Source organism: Mixophyes fleayi, chromosome 1 (genome assembly GCF_038048845.1).
Source record: "Mixophyes fleayi isolate aMixFle1 chromosome 1, aMixFle1.hap1, whole genome shotgun sequence".
In the NCBI taxonomy this organism is placed as follows: Eukaryota; Metazoa; Chordata; class Amphibia; order Anura; family Limnodynastidae; genus Mixophyes; species Mixophyes fleayi.
This window is the reverse complement of record NC_134402.1, coordinates 171257691-171271315: the sequence shown is the minus strand read 5'-3', so window position 1 is coordinate 171271315 and position 13625 is coordinate 171257691. Positions and strand designations below refer to the sequence as shown.

Genomic DNA, 13625 nt, shown 5'->3' with positions numbered 1-13625 from the left:
AGGCAGCAAATGTTTTATTTATGTTTAATTATTTTTTCATTTTTTTGCATTAACTTGTGAGAGTTTCTTTATAAGTAAAATAGTAATGAGCAAATTCGTAGAAATAGGATATGGGCCTTTTGATATACAATCACAATAGAGAGATATCAAGAATTCTAGTACTGGATTTTACCCAAAGCTCTACTAGAAATAGGCAAATAGATGAAAAAAATACTTATATTGTACGACTGAGGATGATAGCTGCAGATCTCATGCCTTGTCGTGGATATCAACCAACCGCATTACATGGAAAGAAAACAAAATAGCAACATATTGTATAGTATATGGTAATAGGTTGATTAACATAATAAATAAATAGTTGATAATTTAGATCTTGATCATTATATCATGGGCTAATAAAACCTATGCCCGTACCAAAAAATGTCTAATAAATAGAAGTGATATCGAAGATTATCTTCTCTTATATAACCAGGAATCAGATCGGTCATAACTTGCACCCCACCGACTCCTCAGTGCTTTTATTTGATTGGGTTCCTACCAGGTAGTAACCATTCATGGGCGTTAAAAAGGTTTCTTTTTATTGTTATTGTTCCAATTCAACCAGAGTACTCCGTGCAGAAACCATGGAAATAGAAAAATAAAAGGACTGGCGTAATATTGTTAAGACTTCCAATTTAATAAAATGATTATCCAAAGGATCCCGCATATGAAATAAAAATAAAACACAAGAAAACAGATGGTATATACAGGTGCTTCTACCGGAAGAAGAAGAAGCTACATGAGCATGTCATGAGTCCAAGGATAGATAAAATGTCCCGGGAAAATTAATTCACTCCCTGAAAAATTTGTAGGGTAGCACCTTGATCCTTTGCTGTTCACTCTTAATCCTCCAATGCGTTTAAACTGCTGTAACAGTCTTTATCAAAGAGAGTAATCACAGTCGATGAGTCTGATAGCTAAAATATATGCTCACCTTAGAGAAAGGGGTTACGCCCATGCAGTGTTGTCACCTATCATGAATTCTCTTTTAATAAAGTGTAATGTACTCACTTGCCATTGTTGTAATTGTTCATGGAATGAATTCTGTATTAATTATAATGTTCTTGCTCTAATTTTTTTAGGAGCGCCCAAGTAAACCCGATGTGCCCTGGCTTTCTGACCTACTTTGGGATAGTTGTTGGGACCTAGAAGAGATACTTCCCTACTTCAAAGGAATGAAAGTAGATATACTCTCTGTACCTATTGTCATCCATTTAGGTAAGTTTGTGTATACATAAGTTGTGACACTTGAAAAAAAGTCAACCATGGAGTCTGACCATGAAGGCAAAAAACAACCCTAAAATAAACAAATAAAACCAAATTCTATACTAAATATTTCACACATATGGGGAGCTATGGACAGTTGTCATCTGCCAAATAGCAGACTTGCTCTCCTCAATCCTTTGCATTTCTTTTAATCTGCTCTTTATATATGCATTATTCTAGAAAAAGATAGATATTTCAGTTAAATAGTCAGTTTAATTGGAATCTGTGCTCTTCTAAATGTAAACAGAACATTTGTTAGTACTGTGATGAGATGGTCTGACAACAGAATTGTCTTGGGAATAAATATGTATTTACCTATTTTTGTTAACTAAAGGCATAATGAGCTCTTTGTATCGTTCAAAGGACTGTGAAATTAGTTGAAATTTGCATTTAATTCCATTTTCCTCTGGGAGCAATAGCAAATGATATAATCACTTTACAATGAAAAAAAGACATCAAACTCTTCTGTGACACAACAGGTTTTAATTTACATTATAAGGGTTCAAGGTGATGCTAACAATATGGTCCACCCTTAGGAATACCAATAGCGTGTAGTAAAAGTATGGTTATAGGACCATTTAGTTCAAAGCAAGTTACAATCGCTTATTTCTTAACATGTATCATTTATTATTAAAAGCAGGCAAGTTGTGGCTGGATACAACTGTGCATCTTCCATGGTGACTAATTGGGATTGGAAATGCTCACAATCTGGTCATTAGCAAGGAACAATTAGTATAGTATAGTCACACTCACCCACCAAATTATTACATTATAGGCATCTTCAATGTGATGGTGTCACCAAGAGTGCAATGAATAAGTATAAATAACTAACAGGTTCAGTATAGACATCTATTATAATTCCAATACATCTGTAGCACACTTGGCAGTCATTTTTGTTTTGTTTTGTTTTGTTGTTTTTAGCCCCTCTTTTATCTAGTTGTGGTATATTTCTAGAGTGGGGATTTTATTTTGAAATCATGTTTGTCCATACCTATAGGACTAGAGGAGCTGACATGATGGATTGTATCTCTTTGGTGATAAAATGCTTATTAGAGCTATAATCCATAATATACTGGATATGCACTAAAAGCATTTTTCCTCATTATAATGGTATGCTGCTGCGAGGGGCTTCCTGCACTTTTGTTGTGCGCAAGTGTATGAATTTACATCCAGTCTGGGGGACACTGCTTACCATGGGGTTGTGGAGGGGAGCTCGGGGAGTTGGCACCTAACTAGTTAACTTTAGTACTGCCGACAGACCCCTCCCCTCTACAATCCCCCTGCCCCCTCTTGTTCAGTTTTTTTTAGGTGCCCATGGAGTTGGGCAGTGTTTTTAGTTACTGCATGTAATTTTTTTCATTTTATTTCATTTTATTTTCATTCTTTAACTTTTTTCAGGTGGCAGTGCTGGAGTGTGTTCTAATATAGAGAACATACTCACAGCAGAGCAGCGCAGGCACTACCCTGTCAGATGAGAGCCAGCGGCTCTCACTGACAGGGACAGGAGGCGAGGAGAAGAATTGGGTGCCTGAATTGGGAGTGACAAGCGGTCTCACGGACCGCTGTCACTCCTGGAGCCTCCCCGATAACCGGCGCTGCCACTGCAGGCATAGAGCGCCGGTTATCGGATATTTCATATGACGGCGGCCATTTTGGATCGCGGAGGAGCGAGGAGAACTCAGGGGGCTATACCAGAATCCCCCTCATACATAGAAGGGGGCATTGGGTATTATCCGCTGCGGAGACCTCAACCCTGGAGGTCTCCACTACTCTGCCACATAACCATTTTTATTTTTTATACGGCCACAGAATTAGCTGCAGAGGCAGCATTATCTGAAGGGGGGGAGTTAAGACATAGAGCTCCCCCACCTTCCTGAGAGAAATGGTTTCACCCAGTCTTTTGGCGCCAAGGAGAAGCCCGGGAAGAGAGAACAGATCTGAGGGAGCAGGCACCAGGACACTGCTGTTGGACTTCTCCCCTGTTTGGCCTAGGGCTAAGTATCTGATTTACTTAAACACACACTCTGGATTGCTGTGTACAAAGTGGGCTAGTAGGGGTTATATTATAGTTCTCCTACTTGCCTAAGCTCTGCTCTGTCTGCGAGGCAGGGGTCACCCCTGCGCAAACCCAGCATATTTCAGCCCCACTGACGGAGGCCTGGGTGACCTCCCTGACACAGTCGGTTTCCTCTTTAGCACAGATGGTTTTTCAATCCAATCAATTACTATCTACTGTGGCAACTTCGGTGGCTAATAATACTAGTACTCAGTTGGGCCTCCCTGTTACCACAGGTTCTATTGGAACGTCTATACCAGGACCTTCCTCTTTACATACAGACCAAGCCCCTGTTCCCACAGAACCGGCATGGTCTGCAGCATTTATAAAGGGTTTGGATAAACTGAACCAGTTACTTGAATCCCCAAACATTCCGCCTGCTAAAAGAAGGAGGCCTAGATCTGATAATACCCTTATGGTCCTTTCAGACTCTGAAGAGTTTTCAGAGGAAAAGGGGGAAATTAATTCTGATCCTGACCAGGTTCAACCTTTGGGACAGGAAGAAAGCTCTAAAAGCCAATTTATTAATGATTTGGTTTTAGCAGTGAGACAAGCATTGAACCTCCCAGGACCGGAGGATCCTACTCCTAGAGACAGAAGTCTCTTTAAGAAGGCCAAAAGAAAGGCTATCCGTTTTCCCCCTTCTGTAGAATTTAAGGATATTGCAGAAAGAGCGTGGAAACAGCCTGATAAAAGGTTCTCTGTTCCCAAAAGGTTCTCTTCCCTGTATCCATTGCAGGAGGAAGATGTGGTTCACTGGGAGAGTATTCCCAAAGTGGATATTCCAATAACCCGATTGGCCAAGCACACTTTACTCCCAGCCCCAGGTTCTGCATCTCTGCATGATGTCAATGATCGCAGAGTGGAATCCTAGCTGAAATCTATATTTGCAGCTGTGGGTTCTTCCTTTAGGCCCACATTTGCTTCAGCTTTGGTTGCTAGAGCCATGGAAGCATGGGCAGACCAGCTGGCAGAGGCCTTACAGGACTCTGATTTACTTCCCCTGGCTTTGCATTTGAAGGAGGCATCGGGGTACCTTTATGAGGCAGCCCAGAACACAGCGGCTGTATCCTCTTCTATTCAGGCTGCATCTATTTTAGCAAGAAGAACGTTATGGCTGAAATCCTGGGAAGGAGATACGGAATCAAAAAAGTCAGTGGAAACCATTCCTTTTTCAGCAGCAGGTTTGTTCGGCCCAGAATTAGATACCCTGATCTCACAGGCAACGGGGGGCAAAAGCACTTCCTTGCCGCTATTCCCTAGCAGGAGCCGGTACCCTCGGGTCAGCTCCTTTCGTCAGCCCTTTCGGGGGACCTCCTTGCCTAGAGAACAGTCCTTTAGAGGCAGACAGCCCAATTCTCGAGGCTCCTCTGCCAGGGGGAGATCCTCGTTTGCAGCTAGGCGCCAGGCCTCCAAGACCCAGGAGAAGCCTGCGTCCTGAAGACCACTCTGTTCTTCTGGAGGGGGCTCCAGTGGGGGGGACGTCTGTCTTTGTTTCAGGAACAGTGGGCAGCGTCCTCCCAAGATCCTTGGATTCGGGGCATTATATCAGAGGGGTACAGGATAGACCTGCTGGGCCCGGTTCCACATCGTTTCTTCATAACTCCGCTACTCTGAGATCCATCAAGAAGTCAGGCAATACAGGATTGTGTTGCCTCTCTTCTTTCACAAAGAGTTATCTGCAGGGTCCCAGACTACCAGAAAGGACAGGGGTTTTATTCAAACCTGTTTCTGGTCAAGAAGCCGGACGGCTCCTTTTGACCAATCCTAAACTTAAAGGGCCTCAATGCGCACTTACGGGTAGTCAAATTTTGGATGGAATCCCTAAGGTCGGTGATAAACGGCTTAGAGAAGGATCAGTTTATGGCATCCATAGACATAAAAGACGCATACCTCCACGTTCCCATTTGGATCCACCATCAGTCTCTCCTAAGATTCTCGGTGGGATCCTTCCACTATAAGTTTCGGGCCCTCCCCTTCGGCCTCTCCACAGCGCCGAGGGTTTTCACGAAGATCATGTCAGTTATGGCAGCATGTCTTCACCTTCAAGGAGTTCAGCTCGTGCCTTATTTGGACGATCTGCTCATCAAATCCTCCACAGAGATTTGCTTACATCATCACTTATCCCTCACCTTGGCGGTTCTCGAGGGCCATGGATGGCTAATAAATTTAAAGAAATCCCAGATGGTTCCGTGTCAACGCATGGTTTTCCTAGGACTCATTATGGACACCAGCCAGCAAAAGGTGTTCCTGCCTGTCGAGAAGATCAGTTCATTCAGAGTATAACAACTCAAGTCTTGTCTTCTCCCAGCCCCTCAATGCACTTGTGCATGCGGCTGCTGGGAAAGATGGTGGCCTCCTTCAAGACCATCCCCTTCGGTCCAGCCCATTCTCGATGTTTTCAGTGGGATCTATTGACGAAATGGTCAGGATCCCACCTACGCTTGGATCCCCAGAGGATCTCTCTATCTCCGAGGACGAGAAAATCGCTTCAGTGGTGGCTGATTCAGGATCACACGATGGTGGGCAGGTCCTTCGCTCCATGGCCATGGATCATAGCCACGACGGACGCCAGCCTGAAAGGTTGGGGGGCGGTAATCCTGCACCTCCGGCTCCAGGGACTTTGGTCGGTTCAGGAATCAGCCCTATCAATAAACATGCTGCAGTTGAAGGCTATTCTTTTGGCCCTCTGGGGGGCCCAGTCCCTCCTCCAGGGCCACCCTGTCAGAGTTCAGTCCGACAATGCCACGGCCGTGGCATATGTCAACAGGCAGAGAGGAACCAGGAGTGCAGCTGCAATAAATATTGCAGCTCAAATTTTGGTTTGGGCAGAACAATATGTTCTAGCAATATCGGCAGTATACATTCCAGGAATAAGAAATTGGGAGGCCGACTACCTAAGTCGAAACCAGATGATGCCGGGGGAGTGGTCACTCCATCCGGAAGTTTTCCAGTCTCTGGTTCAGAGGTGGGGTCTTCCGGACATAGATATCATGGCCTCCAGAGACAACAGAAAGGTTCACAGGTTTTGCGCAAGGGCAAGAGACCCCTTAGCGGTGGTAGTGGACGTTATGACGATGTCATGGGAGTTCAGGTTGGGATACCTGTTTCCTTCGATTCCCATGCTTCCTCGCATACTCAGACGAGTAAGGCAGGGCGGTCTGCCAGTAATTCTAATAGCTCCCTCATGGCCGCGCCGAGTCTGGTACGCGGACATAATCTCTATGGCGGAAGGACAGGGTTTCCGTCTTCCGTCTCGAGACGACCTTCTTCTGCAAGGTCCCTTCGGTCACCAGAATTTACCTCAGCTCAGTTTAACGGCATGGCTGTTGAAGCCAGCCTCTGGAGGGCTAGAGGTTTTTCCTCCAGCGTAGTGAACACTATGATGCGAGCCAGAAAGCCAGTTTCAGCTCGCATCTATCACTGGATTTGGAGAGCCTACATCAGATGGTGCGAAAATAGGACATGTCCCTCGTCCTCCTTTCGTCTCCCTTGCTTGTTGGCTTTCCTTCAGGATGGCCTGGAAGCAGGGCTTCAGTTAGGTTCCCTAAGAGTTCAGGTATCAGCACTTTCAGTCTTTTTTCACATGAAATTAGCGGATTTACCAGATATTAGGACTTTCCTCCAGGGAGTCTTGCATATTCAGCCTCCCTATGTTCCGCCTACAGCACCATAGGATCTCAACCTGGTACTGGACATGCTTAAAGGGCCTCCTTTTGAGCCATTACTTGTGGCAGATTTGAAGTGGTTGACCTGGAAGGTTCTCTTTCTTTTGGCTATTGCATCTGCACGTAAGGTTTCGGAATTAGGAGCTCTGTCTTGTCAGGAACCATATCTGTTTTTTTCCACGAAGACAGAGCGGTGTTAAGAACCCTCCCTTCCTTCGTTCCAAAAGTAGTTTCGGCTTTTCATCTGAACCAGGAAATTGTAGTTCCGGTCTTCTCATCTACTTCCCATTCGGATCATCAGTCTATGGAAAAGTTAGATGTGGTTAGGGCTCTCCGCATTTATGTCAAGAGAACTTCTCAGATTAGACGTACTGATTCTCTGTTTGTTCTTTATGATGCTAATAAGAGAGGCTGGCCAGCCTCAAAACAGTCCATTGCAAGATGGATTACGGCAACCATTAAGCAAGCTTACATAAAGGCTAACAGTCCTGTACCAGAGAGACTTACGGCCCATTCCACCAGATCGGTAGGGGCGTCGTGGGCAGTGAGAAATGGGGCTTCTGCAGACCAGCTTTGCAGGGCAGCCACCTGGTCCTCTGTCCACACCTTTACAAAATGTTACCAGTTTAATGTATTTGCATCCGCGAATGCAGATTTCGCTCGTAGTGCTTTATGAGCGGGGCTTTCAGAGTAGTCCCACCCTTAGGGGGCTGCTTTAGAAGGTCCCCATGGTAAGCAGTGTCCCCCAGACTGGATGAAAGAGAAAAGAGGATTTATGTACCTACGTTAAATCTGTTTCTCTGATTCCGTCTGGGGGACACTGCGATCCCTCCCTTCTGCTTTTCTTCTGTGTGCTCTTGTTTAACTGGCCTTTTCTCCTTGGGCTTTTTAATTGACTGAACAAGAGGGGGCAGGGGGATTGTAGAGGGGAGGGGTCTGTCGGCAGTACTAAAGTTAACTAGTTAGGTGCCAACTCCCCGAGCTCCCCTCCACAACCCCATGGTAAGCAGTGTCCCCCAGACGGAATCAGAGAAACGGATTTAACGTAAGTACATAAATCCTCTTTTCTTTGTTGGAGTCACGTTTTCAGGGGAATCTCTTTAATGACATTAGTGGATCTACACCGATCAGCCACAACAATAAAAGCCGCTGACAGGTGAAGTGAATATCATTGATTATTTTGTTACAATGGCACCTGTCCAGGAGTAGGATATATTAGGCATCAAGTGAACAGTCAGTTCTTGAAATTGATTTGTTGCAAGCGGGAAAAATGGGCAAGTGTAGGGATCTGAGTGAGTTTGACAAGGGTTAAATTGTGTTGGCTAGGTGGCTGGGTCAGAACATTTCCACAACGGCAAGTGAGGTGTTCCTGGTATCCAGCGGTTAGTACCTACCAAAAGTGGTCCAATGAAAGACAACCAATGAATCGGCGACAGGGTCATGGGTGCCCAAGGGTCATTGATGTGCGTGGGAATCAAAGGCTGCCCATCTGGTCCAATCCCACAGAAGAGCTACTGTAACACAAATTGTTGAAAACGTTAATAGAAAGGTCAATACAGAAATGAAAGTTTCTCAATCAATTTATAGGTTAAAGGCAGGTGCTTAAAAGGACAGGGATAACCCCACCCTTTCAAGCACTGTCTGTGAACCTATAAATTGATTGAGCAACTTTCATTTCTATATTGTTGTTTGAGAGGAATGTTGTGGTATCAGTAGCTGATGGGAGTGCTATTGCCATTTGGAGGCTCCTGGGGTACCTCTTGGTAAGTTAGCTCTCAATTTAAAAACATAAATGTATGGACCAGTATATAGGGACTATTAGCAGAAGTGCCGTGAAGATGCGGGTGGCTTAGCATGCATTTTCAAATGTGTGTAACTGAGAATTCTACATTTTTATGTACAAGTAGAATAGCAGCTCCTTTACTAGTTCATAGCAGTGTGCTGGAGGATTTTCTTTTCATCATAGAAAGATGTCAGAACACACAGTGTATCCCAGCTTGCTGCAAAAGGGTCTGTGTAGCCACAGAATGGTCAGAATGCCCATGCTGACCCTTGTCCACCGCCGAAGTGCCTACAATAGGCACGTGAGCGCCAGAACTGGACCATGGAGCAAAGGAAGAAGGAAGCTTGGTCTGACGAATCACTTTTCTTTTACATCATGTGGACGGCTGGGACATATGCATCGTTTACCTGGGGAAGAGATGGCACCAGGATGCACTGTGGGAAAAAGACAAGCCAACGGAAGCAGTGTGATGCTCTGGGCAATGTTCTACCTTAGGTCCTGGTGTTCATATGGATGTTACATTGACACGTACCACCTGCCTAAACATTGTTGCAGACCAAGTACACCCCTTCATATCAACGGTATTCCCTGATAGTAATGACCTCTTTCAGTAGGAAAATGTGTCCTGCAACACAGCAAAAATTGTCCAGGAATGGTTTGAAGATGACAAAGAGCTCAAGATAGTGAATTGGCCTCCAAATCCCCCGGATCTCAATCCGATTGAGCATCTGAGGGATGTGTTGGAAAAACAACACAGAGTGATGGAGGCTCCACCTCACAACTTGCCGGACTTAAAGGATCTTCTTCTAAAGTCTTGGTGCCAGTTACCCCAGGACACTTTCACAGGTCATGCCTCCATGGGTCAGAGCTGTTTTGGTGGCACAAGGGGGACCTACACAATATTAGGCAGGTGGTTTTAATGTTGTGGCTTATCAGTGTGTGAATACATATATATACATATATATAACAAAGACATTTGTCAGTGCTTATCCTTTACACTGCAAATCTGTGTGTATCTAGCAAATTGAAAACATAAGAAGGTATTGGTTCATATTTTGATCAAAACTTTTAAGCCTGTATCCCAGCATCAAGGGCACCTCATTATATGACCTATATGCTTTAAACACCATTAAAATGCAGTTAAAATCAGATGCACTCACCTCCCAGGTATAGGGGTTTACATCTAGCAAGGGCTGGCTTGTGAGCCACACCCAAATGTGCTTTAAATAGGCTTGATGGACAGCTGTTATAACAATAATGCAATATTTTGAAACAAACCCAGAGAAAAAAAATAAAGAGATATATATATATATATATATATATATATATATATATATATATATATATATATATATATATATATAATTAATTTTTATAACATACTATATGGGTTAGGTAGGTGTTTCCGATTAATTTTTCCTGAATTAATTGCGACATGGCGTTGAGCGACATAAAAGACTGCGCCTGCTATTATAATGACATGCAGCAAATACAAACTTCATAATAGGGTGACAGCAAACATTCACGTCAATTGTACATACCGACACCCACATTCACGTCAATTCAAAGGGCGACAGATTCATGCTATTAAGGGGGCAATGTCAGGACCCGGCGGTCTAATTTTTTTTAAGAGGGGTTGGACATTACACAGCCGCAGGGTCCTATCAATGTCATGTCGGAATTAATGCAATCAGAGAAATGACTACCAATGGTGCAGATAACACCAACAGTGTTAGCCACAGGTCTTGTCTTAATTAAGGTGTGTTTGACTTGAGTCTGAGCACCTTGTTGTTTGCAATAGTTTACAGCACACTTGTGCTATCTGCACCATGTTTTGAATAAAGCCCTAATGTTATATTCTAGTAGCAAGCAATATTTGCCTTTAACCTGTGTTTATATTTCCCAGGGTCCCTCGAAATTGAGATTAACCCCAGTTCATGGGATGGCTATAATGCTCAGACATCTAGTAAGCAATCTGGGAACGAAAATGAAATGGTGCATGGATCATGGGATGAGAAGCTTAACTTAATACAGAAGTTGATACTTATTAAAAGTGTAGCAGAAGAGAAGGTAAGTCTGCATTGTCAGTCAATTAAAATGACATTGTATACATTTGAACAATATTACAATAAATTGTTATGTACCTTCAAAAGACAAAGATTAACACAGTCCAACATATTCCTAGCATAAAGCCACATAAAATAGCAATAATATGATTCTTTTAAAACAAAAGTACATGAGTGTACAACTATGGTATATTACAAGTTGCTATCCAACCGCTTTTGGTGCCAACGACATTAGAAAAATCCAGACCAGATATTGTTTGGGGTCAGTGGTCATTTTGGGCCCCCACACTAGTTGCGGATCCGTTCGGATATTTAGATCTGCTCACCTTGCAATCTGAAGCCTATTAGACATTGTCTCTAAAGCAGCCACATGAGTTCCAGTTTAACAACAGTAATTGCCAGATAGCAACTTAATAAGCAAATAAAATCAGTATGACAGTAACTATCTCTTATAATCATAAATATTCCTCTATATCTGCTGTGAAATCCTGTATCTGCTATTGTACAATAGCTATGAAGAGTTCCATAGACATTCTTGATGTCACAGAAATGCCTTTGCGAACAGCATAATAGTCACAAGTGGCAAAATGCTAAAGAGCCATTTGGCATTTATTAACAGAAAGCAGCATTGTTTTTATAAACAGTTGGTTTTGATACTTTCCATGTTAACATATGAATTATATAGTCTTTGCATTATATAAATTGCTCTAACATTTGAGAAAGGATTGGGTGTCTTCCATTGTCCTCGAATAACTGGAGACTTAATAAATTTTGTGTCTTTCCCATTCACAGTTAGCATTATGCCTGATAATAATTTAGTAACTTTCGCCCATATGTTACACAGTTACAGCAAAGTAGTAAACAGTTAAAAATCACAAGTACAACACAGGAGGTCATTTGGGACAGGTCATTGCAAAAGTCTTGCAAGAGTCATGGTGATGTCACATGACCACATTTCCAGCCATTGTGCACACAGATATGCACGGCCAGATGTCGTCTTAAGTGAATGATCAAAGTTTTTACAATGCAATGTGCCAACAAAACACAAAATTAACTGCAAATGAAACAATATATTTAAAATCTAAAAAAAATAATAATTACTTTTGAAATAAGGATTGCTCCAGTGTCACTTTACTATCAAAACGTATATAGGATATTAATGAAAGTGAATGAGCAGTGTTTTGGAAGAAATTTGTAAAAGTTTAATTTTGTGTTGGGTATAAATGTGCACCTAGTAAAGCTAAGGATCAAAAACTGCATGACTTTTGAGCAAAGAGACAAATGTACAAACCAAAAAGGCACAATCACAAAAATGTGTATTTAAGCCAATAACCAGCATTGAAGTGAACAGTCAATTTCTCTTTGCTGTGCAGAAGCATTGTAGCATCACAAGCTTACTGCCAACCATTTGATATATTATTAGGTAGGAAACTAATCTGCTTTACACAGCTGAAACAAAAAGCTGTTTGCAAACACTTGTATAATTAAATTAATTTTACTATTGATTTTGTATGTGCAACAATGCTTTATTTAATTGCCAGTTAATTACCAGCCCTAGCACTAGGAATTGGGAACATTGATACACTTAAGCAAACAAATACAAGAACATTTTAGCATATTTAATATCCAGCCTACAACAGAGCTCAACTTCTGCAAACTATGTTGAATACTTATACAGTGCTGGAATTATTTCATTTTCCTAAATGTATTATGCATTCTTCTAGGAAATAAAAGGAAACAGTAGCCTATAATTTAAAGAGTAGTAAACACAAATATGTATATGCATTTTGGAAAACCAAAAATATATCTGAAAAAATGAATGTTAACAGTAGTTGAAGAGTACCAGCCAATTAATATCACAAAGCATAATTTAAGTTTGCAATAAACGCTCTTTACATTCACATGATTTAATAACTAATGACACTCATTACTTTCTACATCTAGATCTTTTAGTAATTTGGGGTGCGTTACTTGCTTATTATTTTTGTAAATAATAATTGTATTTACATTCTAGGTTGTTTTCGCTATCACAGAGTTTGTGATTCAAAACCTGGGGAAGAAATTCATTGAGAACCCTCCAATCGACCTCATTACCCTTTACCATGACATGTCACCCTCTACTCCATTAGTCTTTATACTGAGCACAGGATCAGATCCAATGGGAGCATTTCAAAGATTTGCAAAGGAAAAGGGATACTTAGAACGGTGAAACAGACTATTTTATTTACAAGATACCTGAAAATTCTTTGTTTTTTCATAGTTACTGTTAGTTCGCATTAATCGGTTAATTGACATTAGCGAAAATATATGCCTTAGAAGCAGGACCTGTATGTATAACCTAGACCAGGCATGTCAAAACCACAACTAGGCCAATTAATCAAAGTCTAAGATTGTGTTGGCCGCAAGAAAAAGAAAAAGTCTCATATGCAATATTGTAAGGTTTATTATTAAGAAAAAACAAAAATAAAGTTTAATGTTTTCTTCCCGATGCCTGACATTGTTCCCTCATTCTGCTTTTGCTCCCCTTCACCTGTCACCCCTTTTTCACACTGTGCCCTCATTCTGCTTTTCCTCCCCTTCACCTGTCTCCCCTGTTTCACACTGTGCCCTCCATGCTGCTTTTGATCCCCTTCACTTTCCTCCCGTTTCACACTGTGCCCTCCATGCTGCTTTTGTTCCCCTTCACCTGTCACCCCTGTTTCACACTGTGCCCTCATTCTGCTTTTCCTCCCCTTCACCTGTCTGCC

At 42.2% G+C, this 13625-nt stretch overlaps 1 protein-coding gene across 1 annotated transcript in view; it reads left to right on the top strand.

Moving 5' to 3' along the window:
- Positions 1–13625, top strand: part of DNAH6 (dynein axonemal heavy chain 6) — a 218960-nt gene that overhangs the window by 170931 nt on the left and 34404 nt on the right. The window contains exons 61-63 of the mRNA XM_075199102.1: positions 1122–1257; positions 10719–10882; positions 12893–13083. Coding sequence (XP_075055203.1) covers positions 1122–1257; positions 10719–10882; positions 12893–13083 — 491 coding nt within the window. The remainder of the gene's footprint in view (positions 1–1121; positions 1258–10718; positions 10883–12892; positions 13084–13625) is intronic.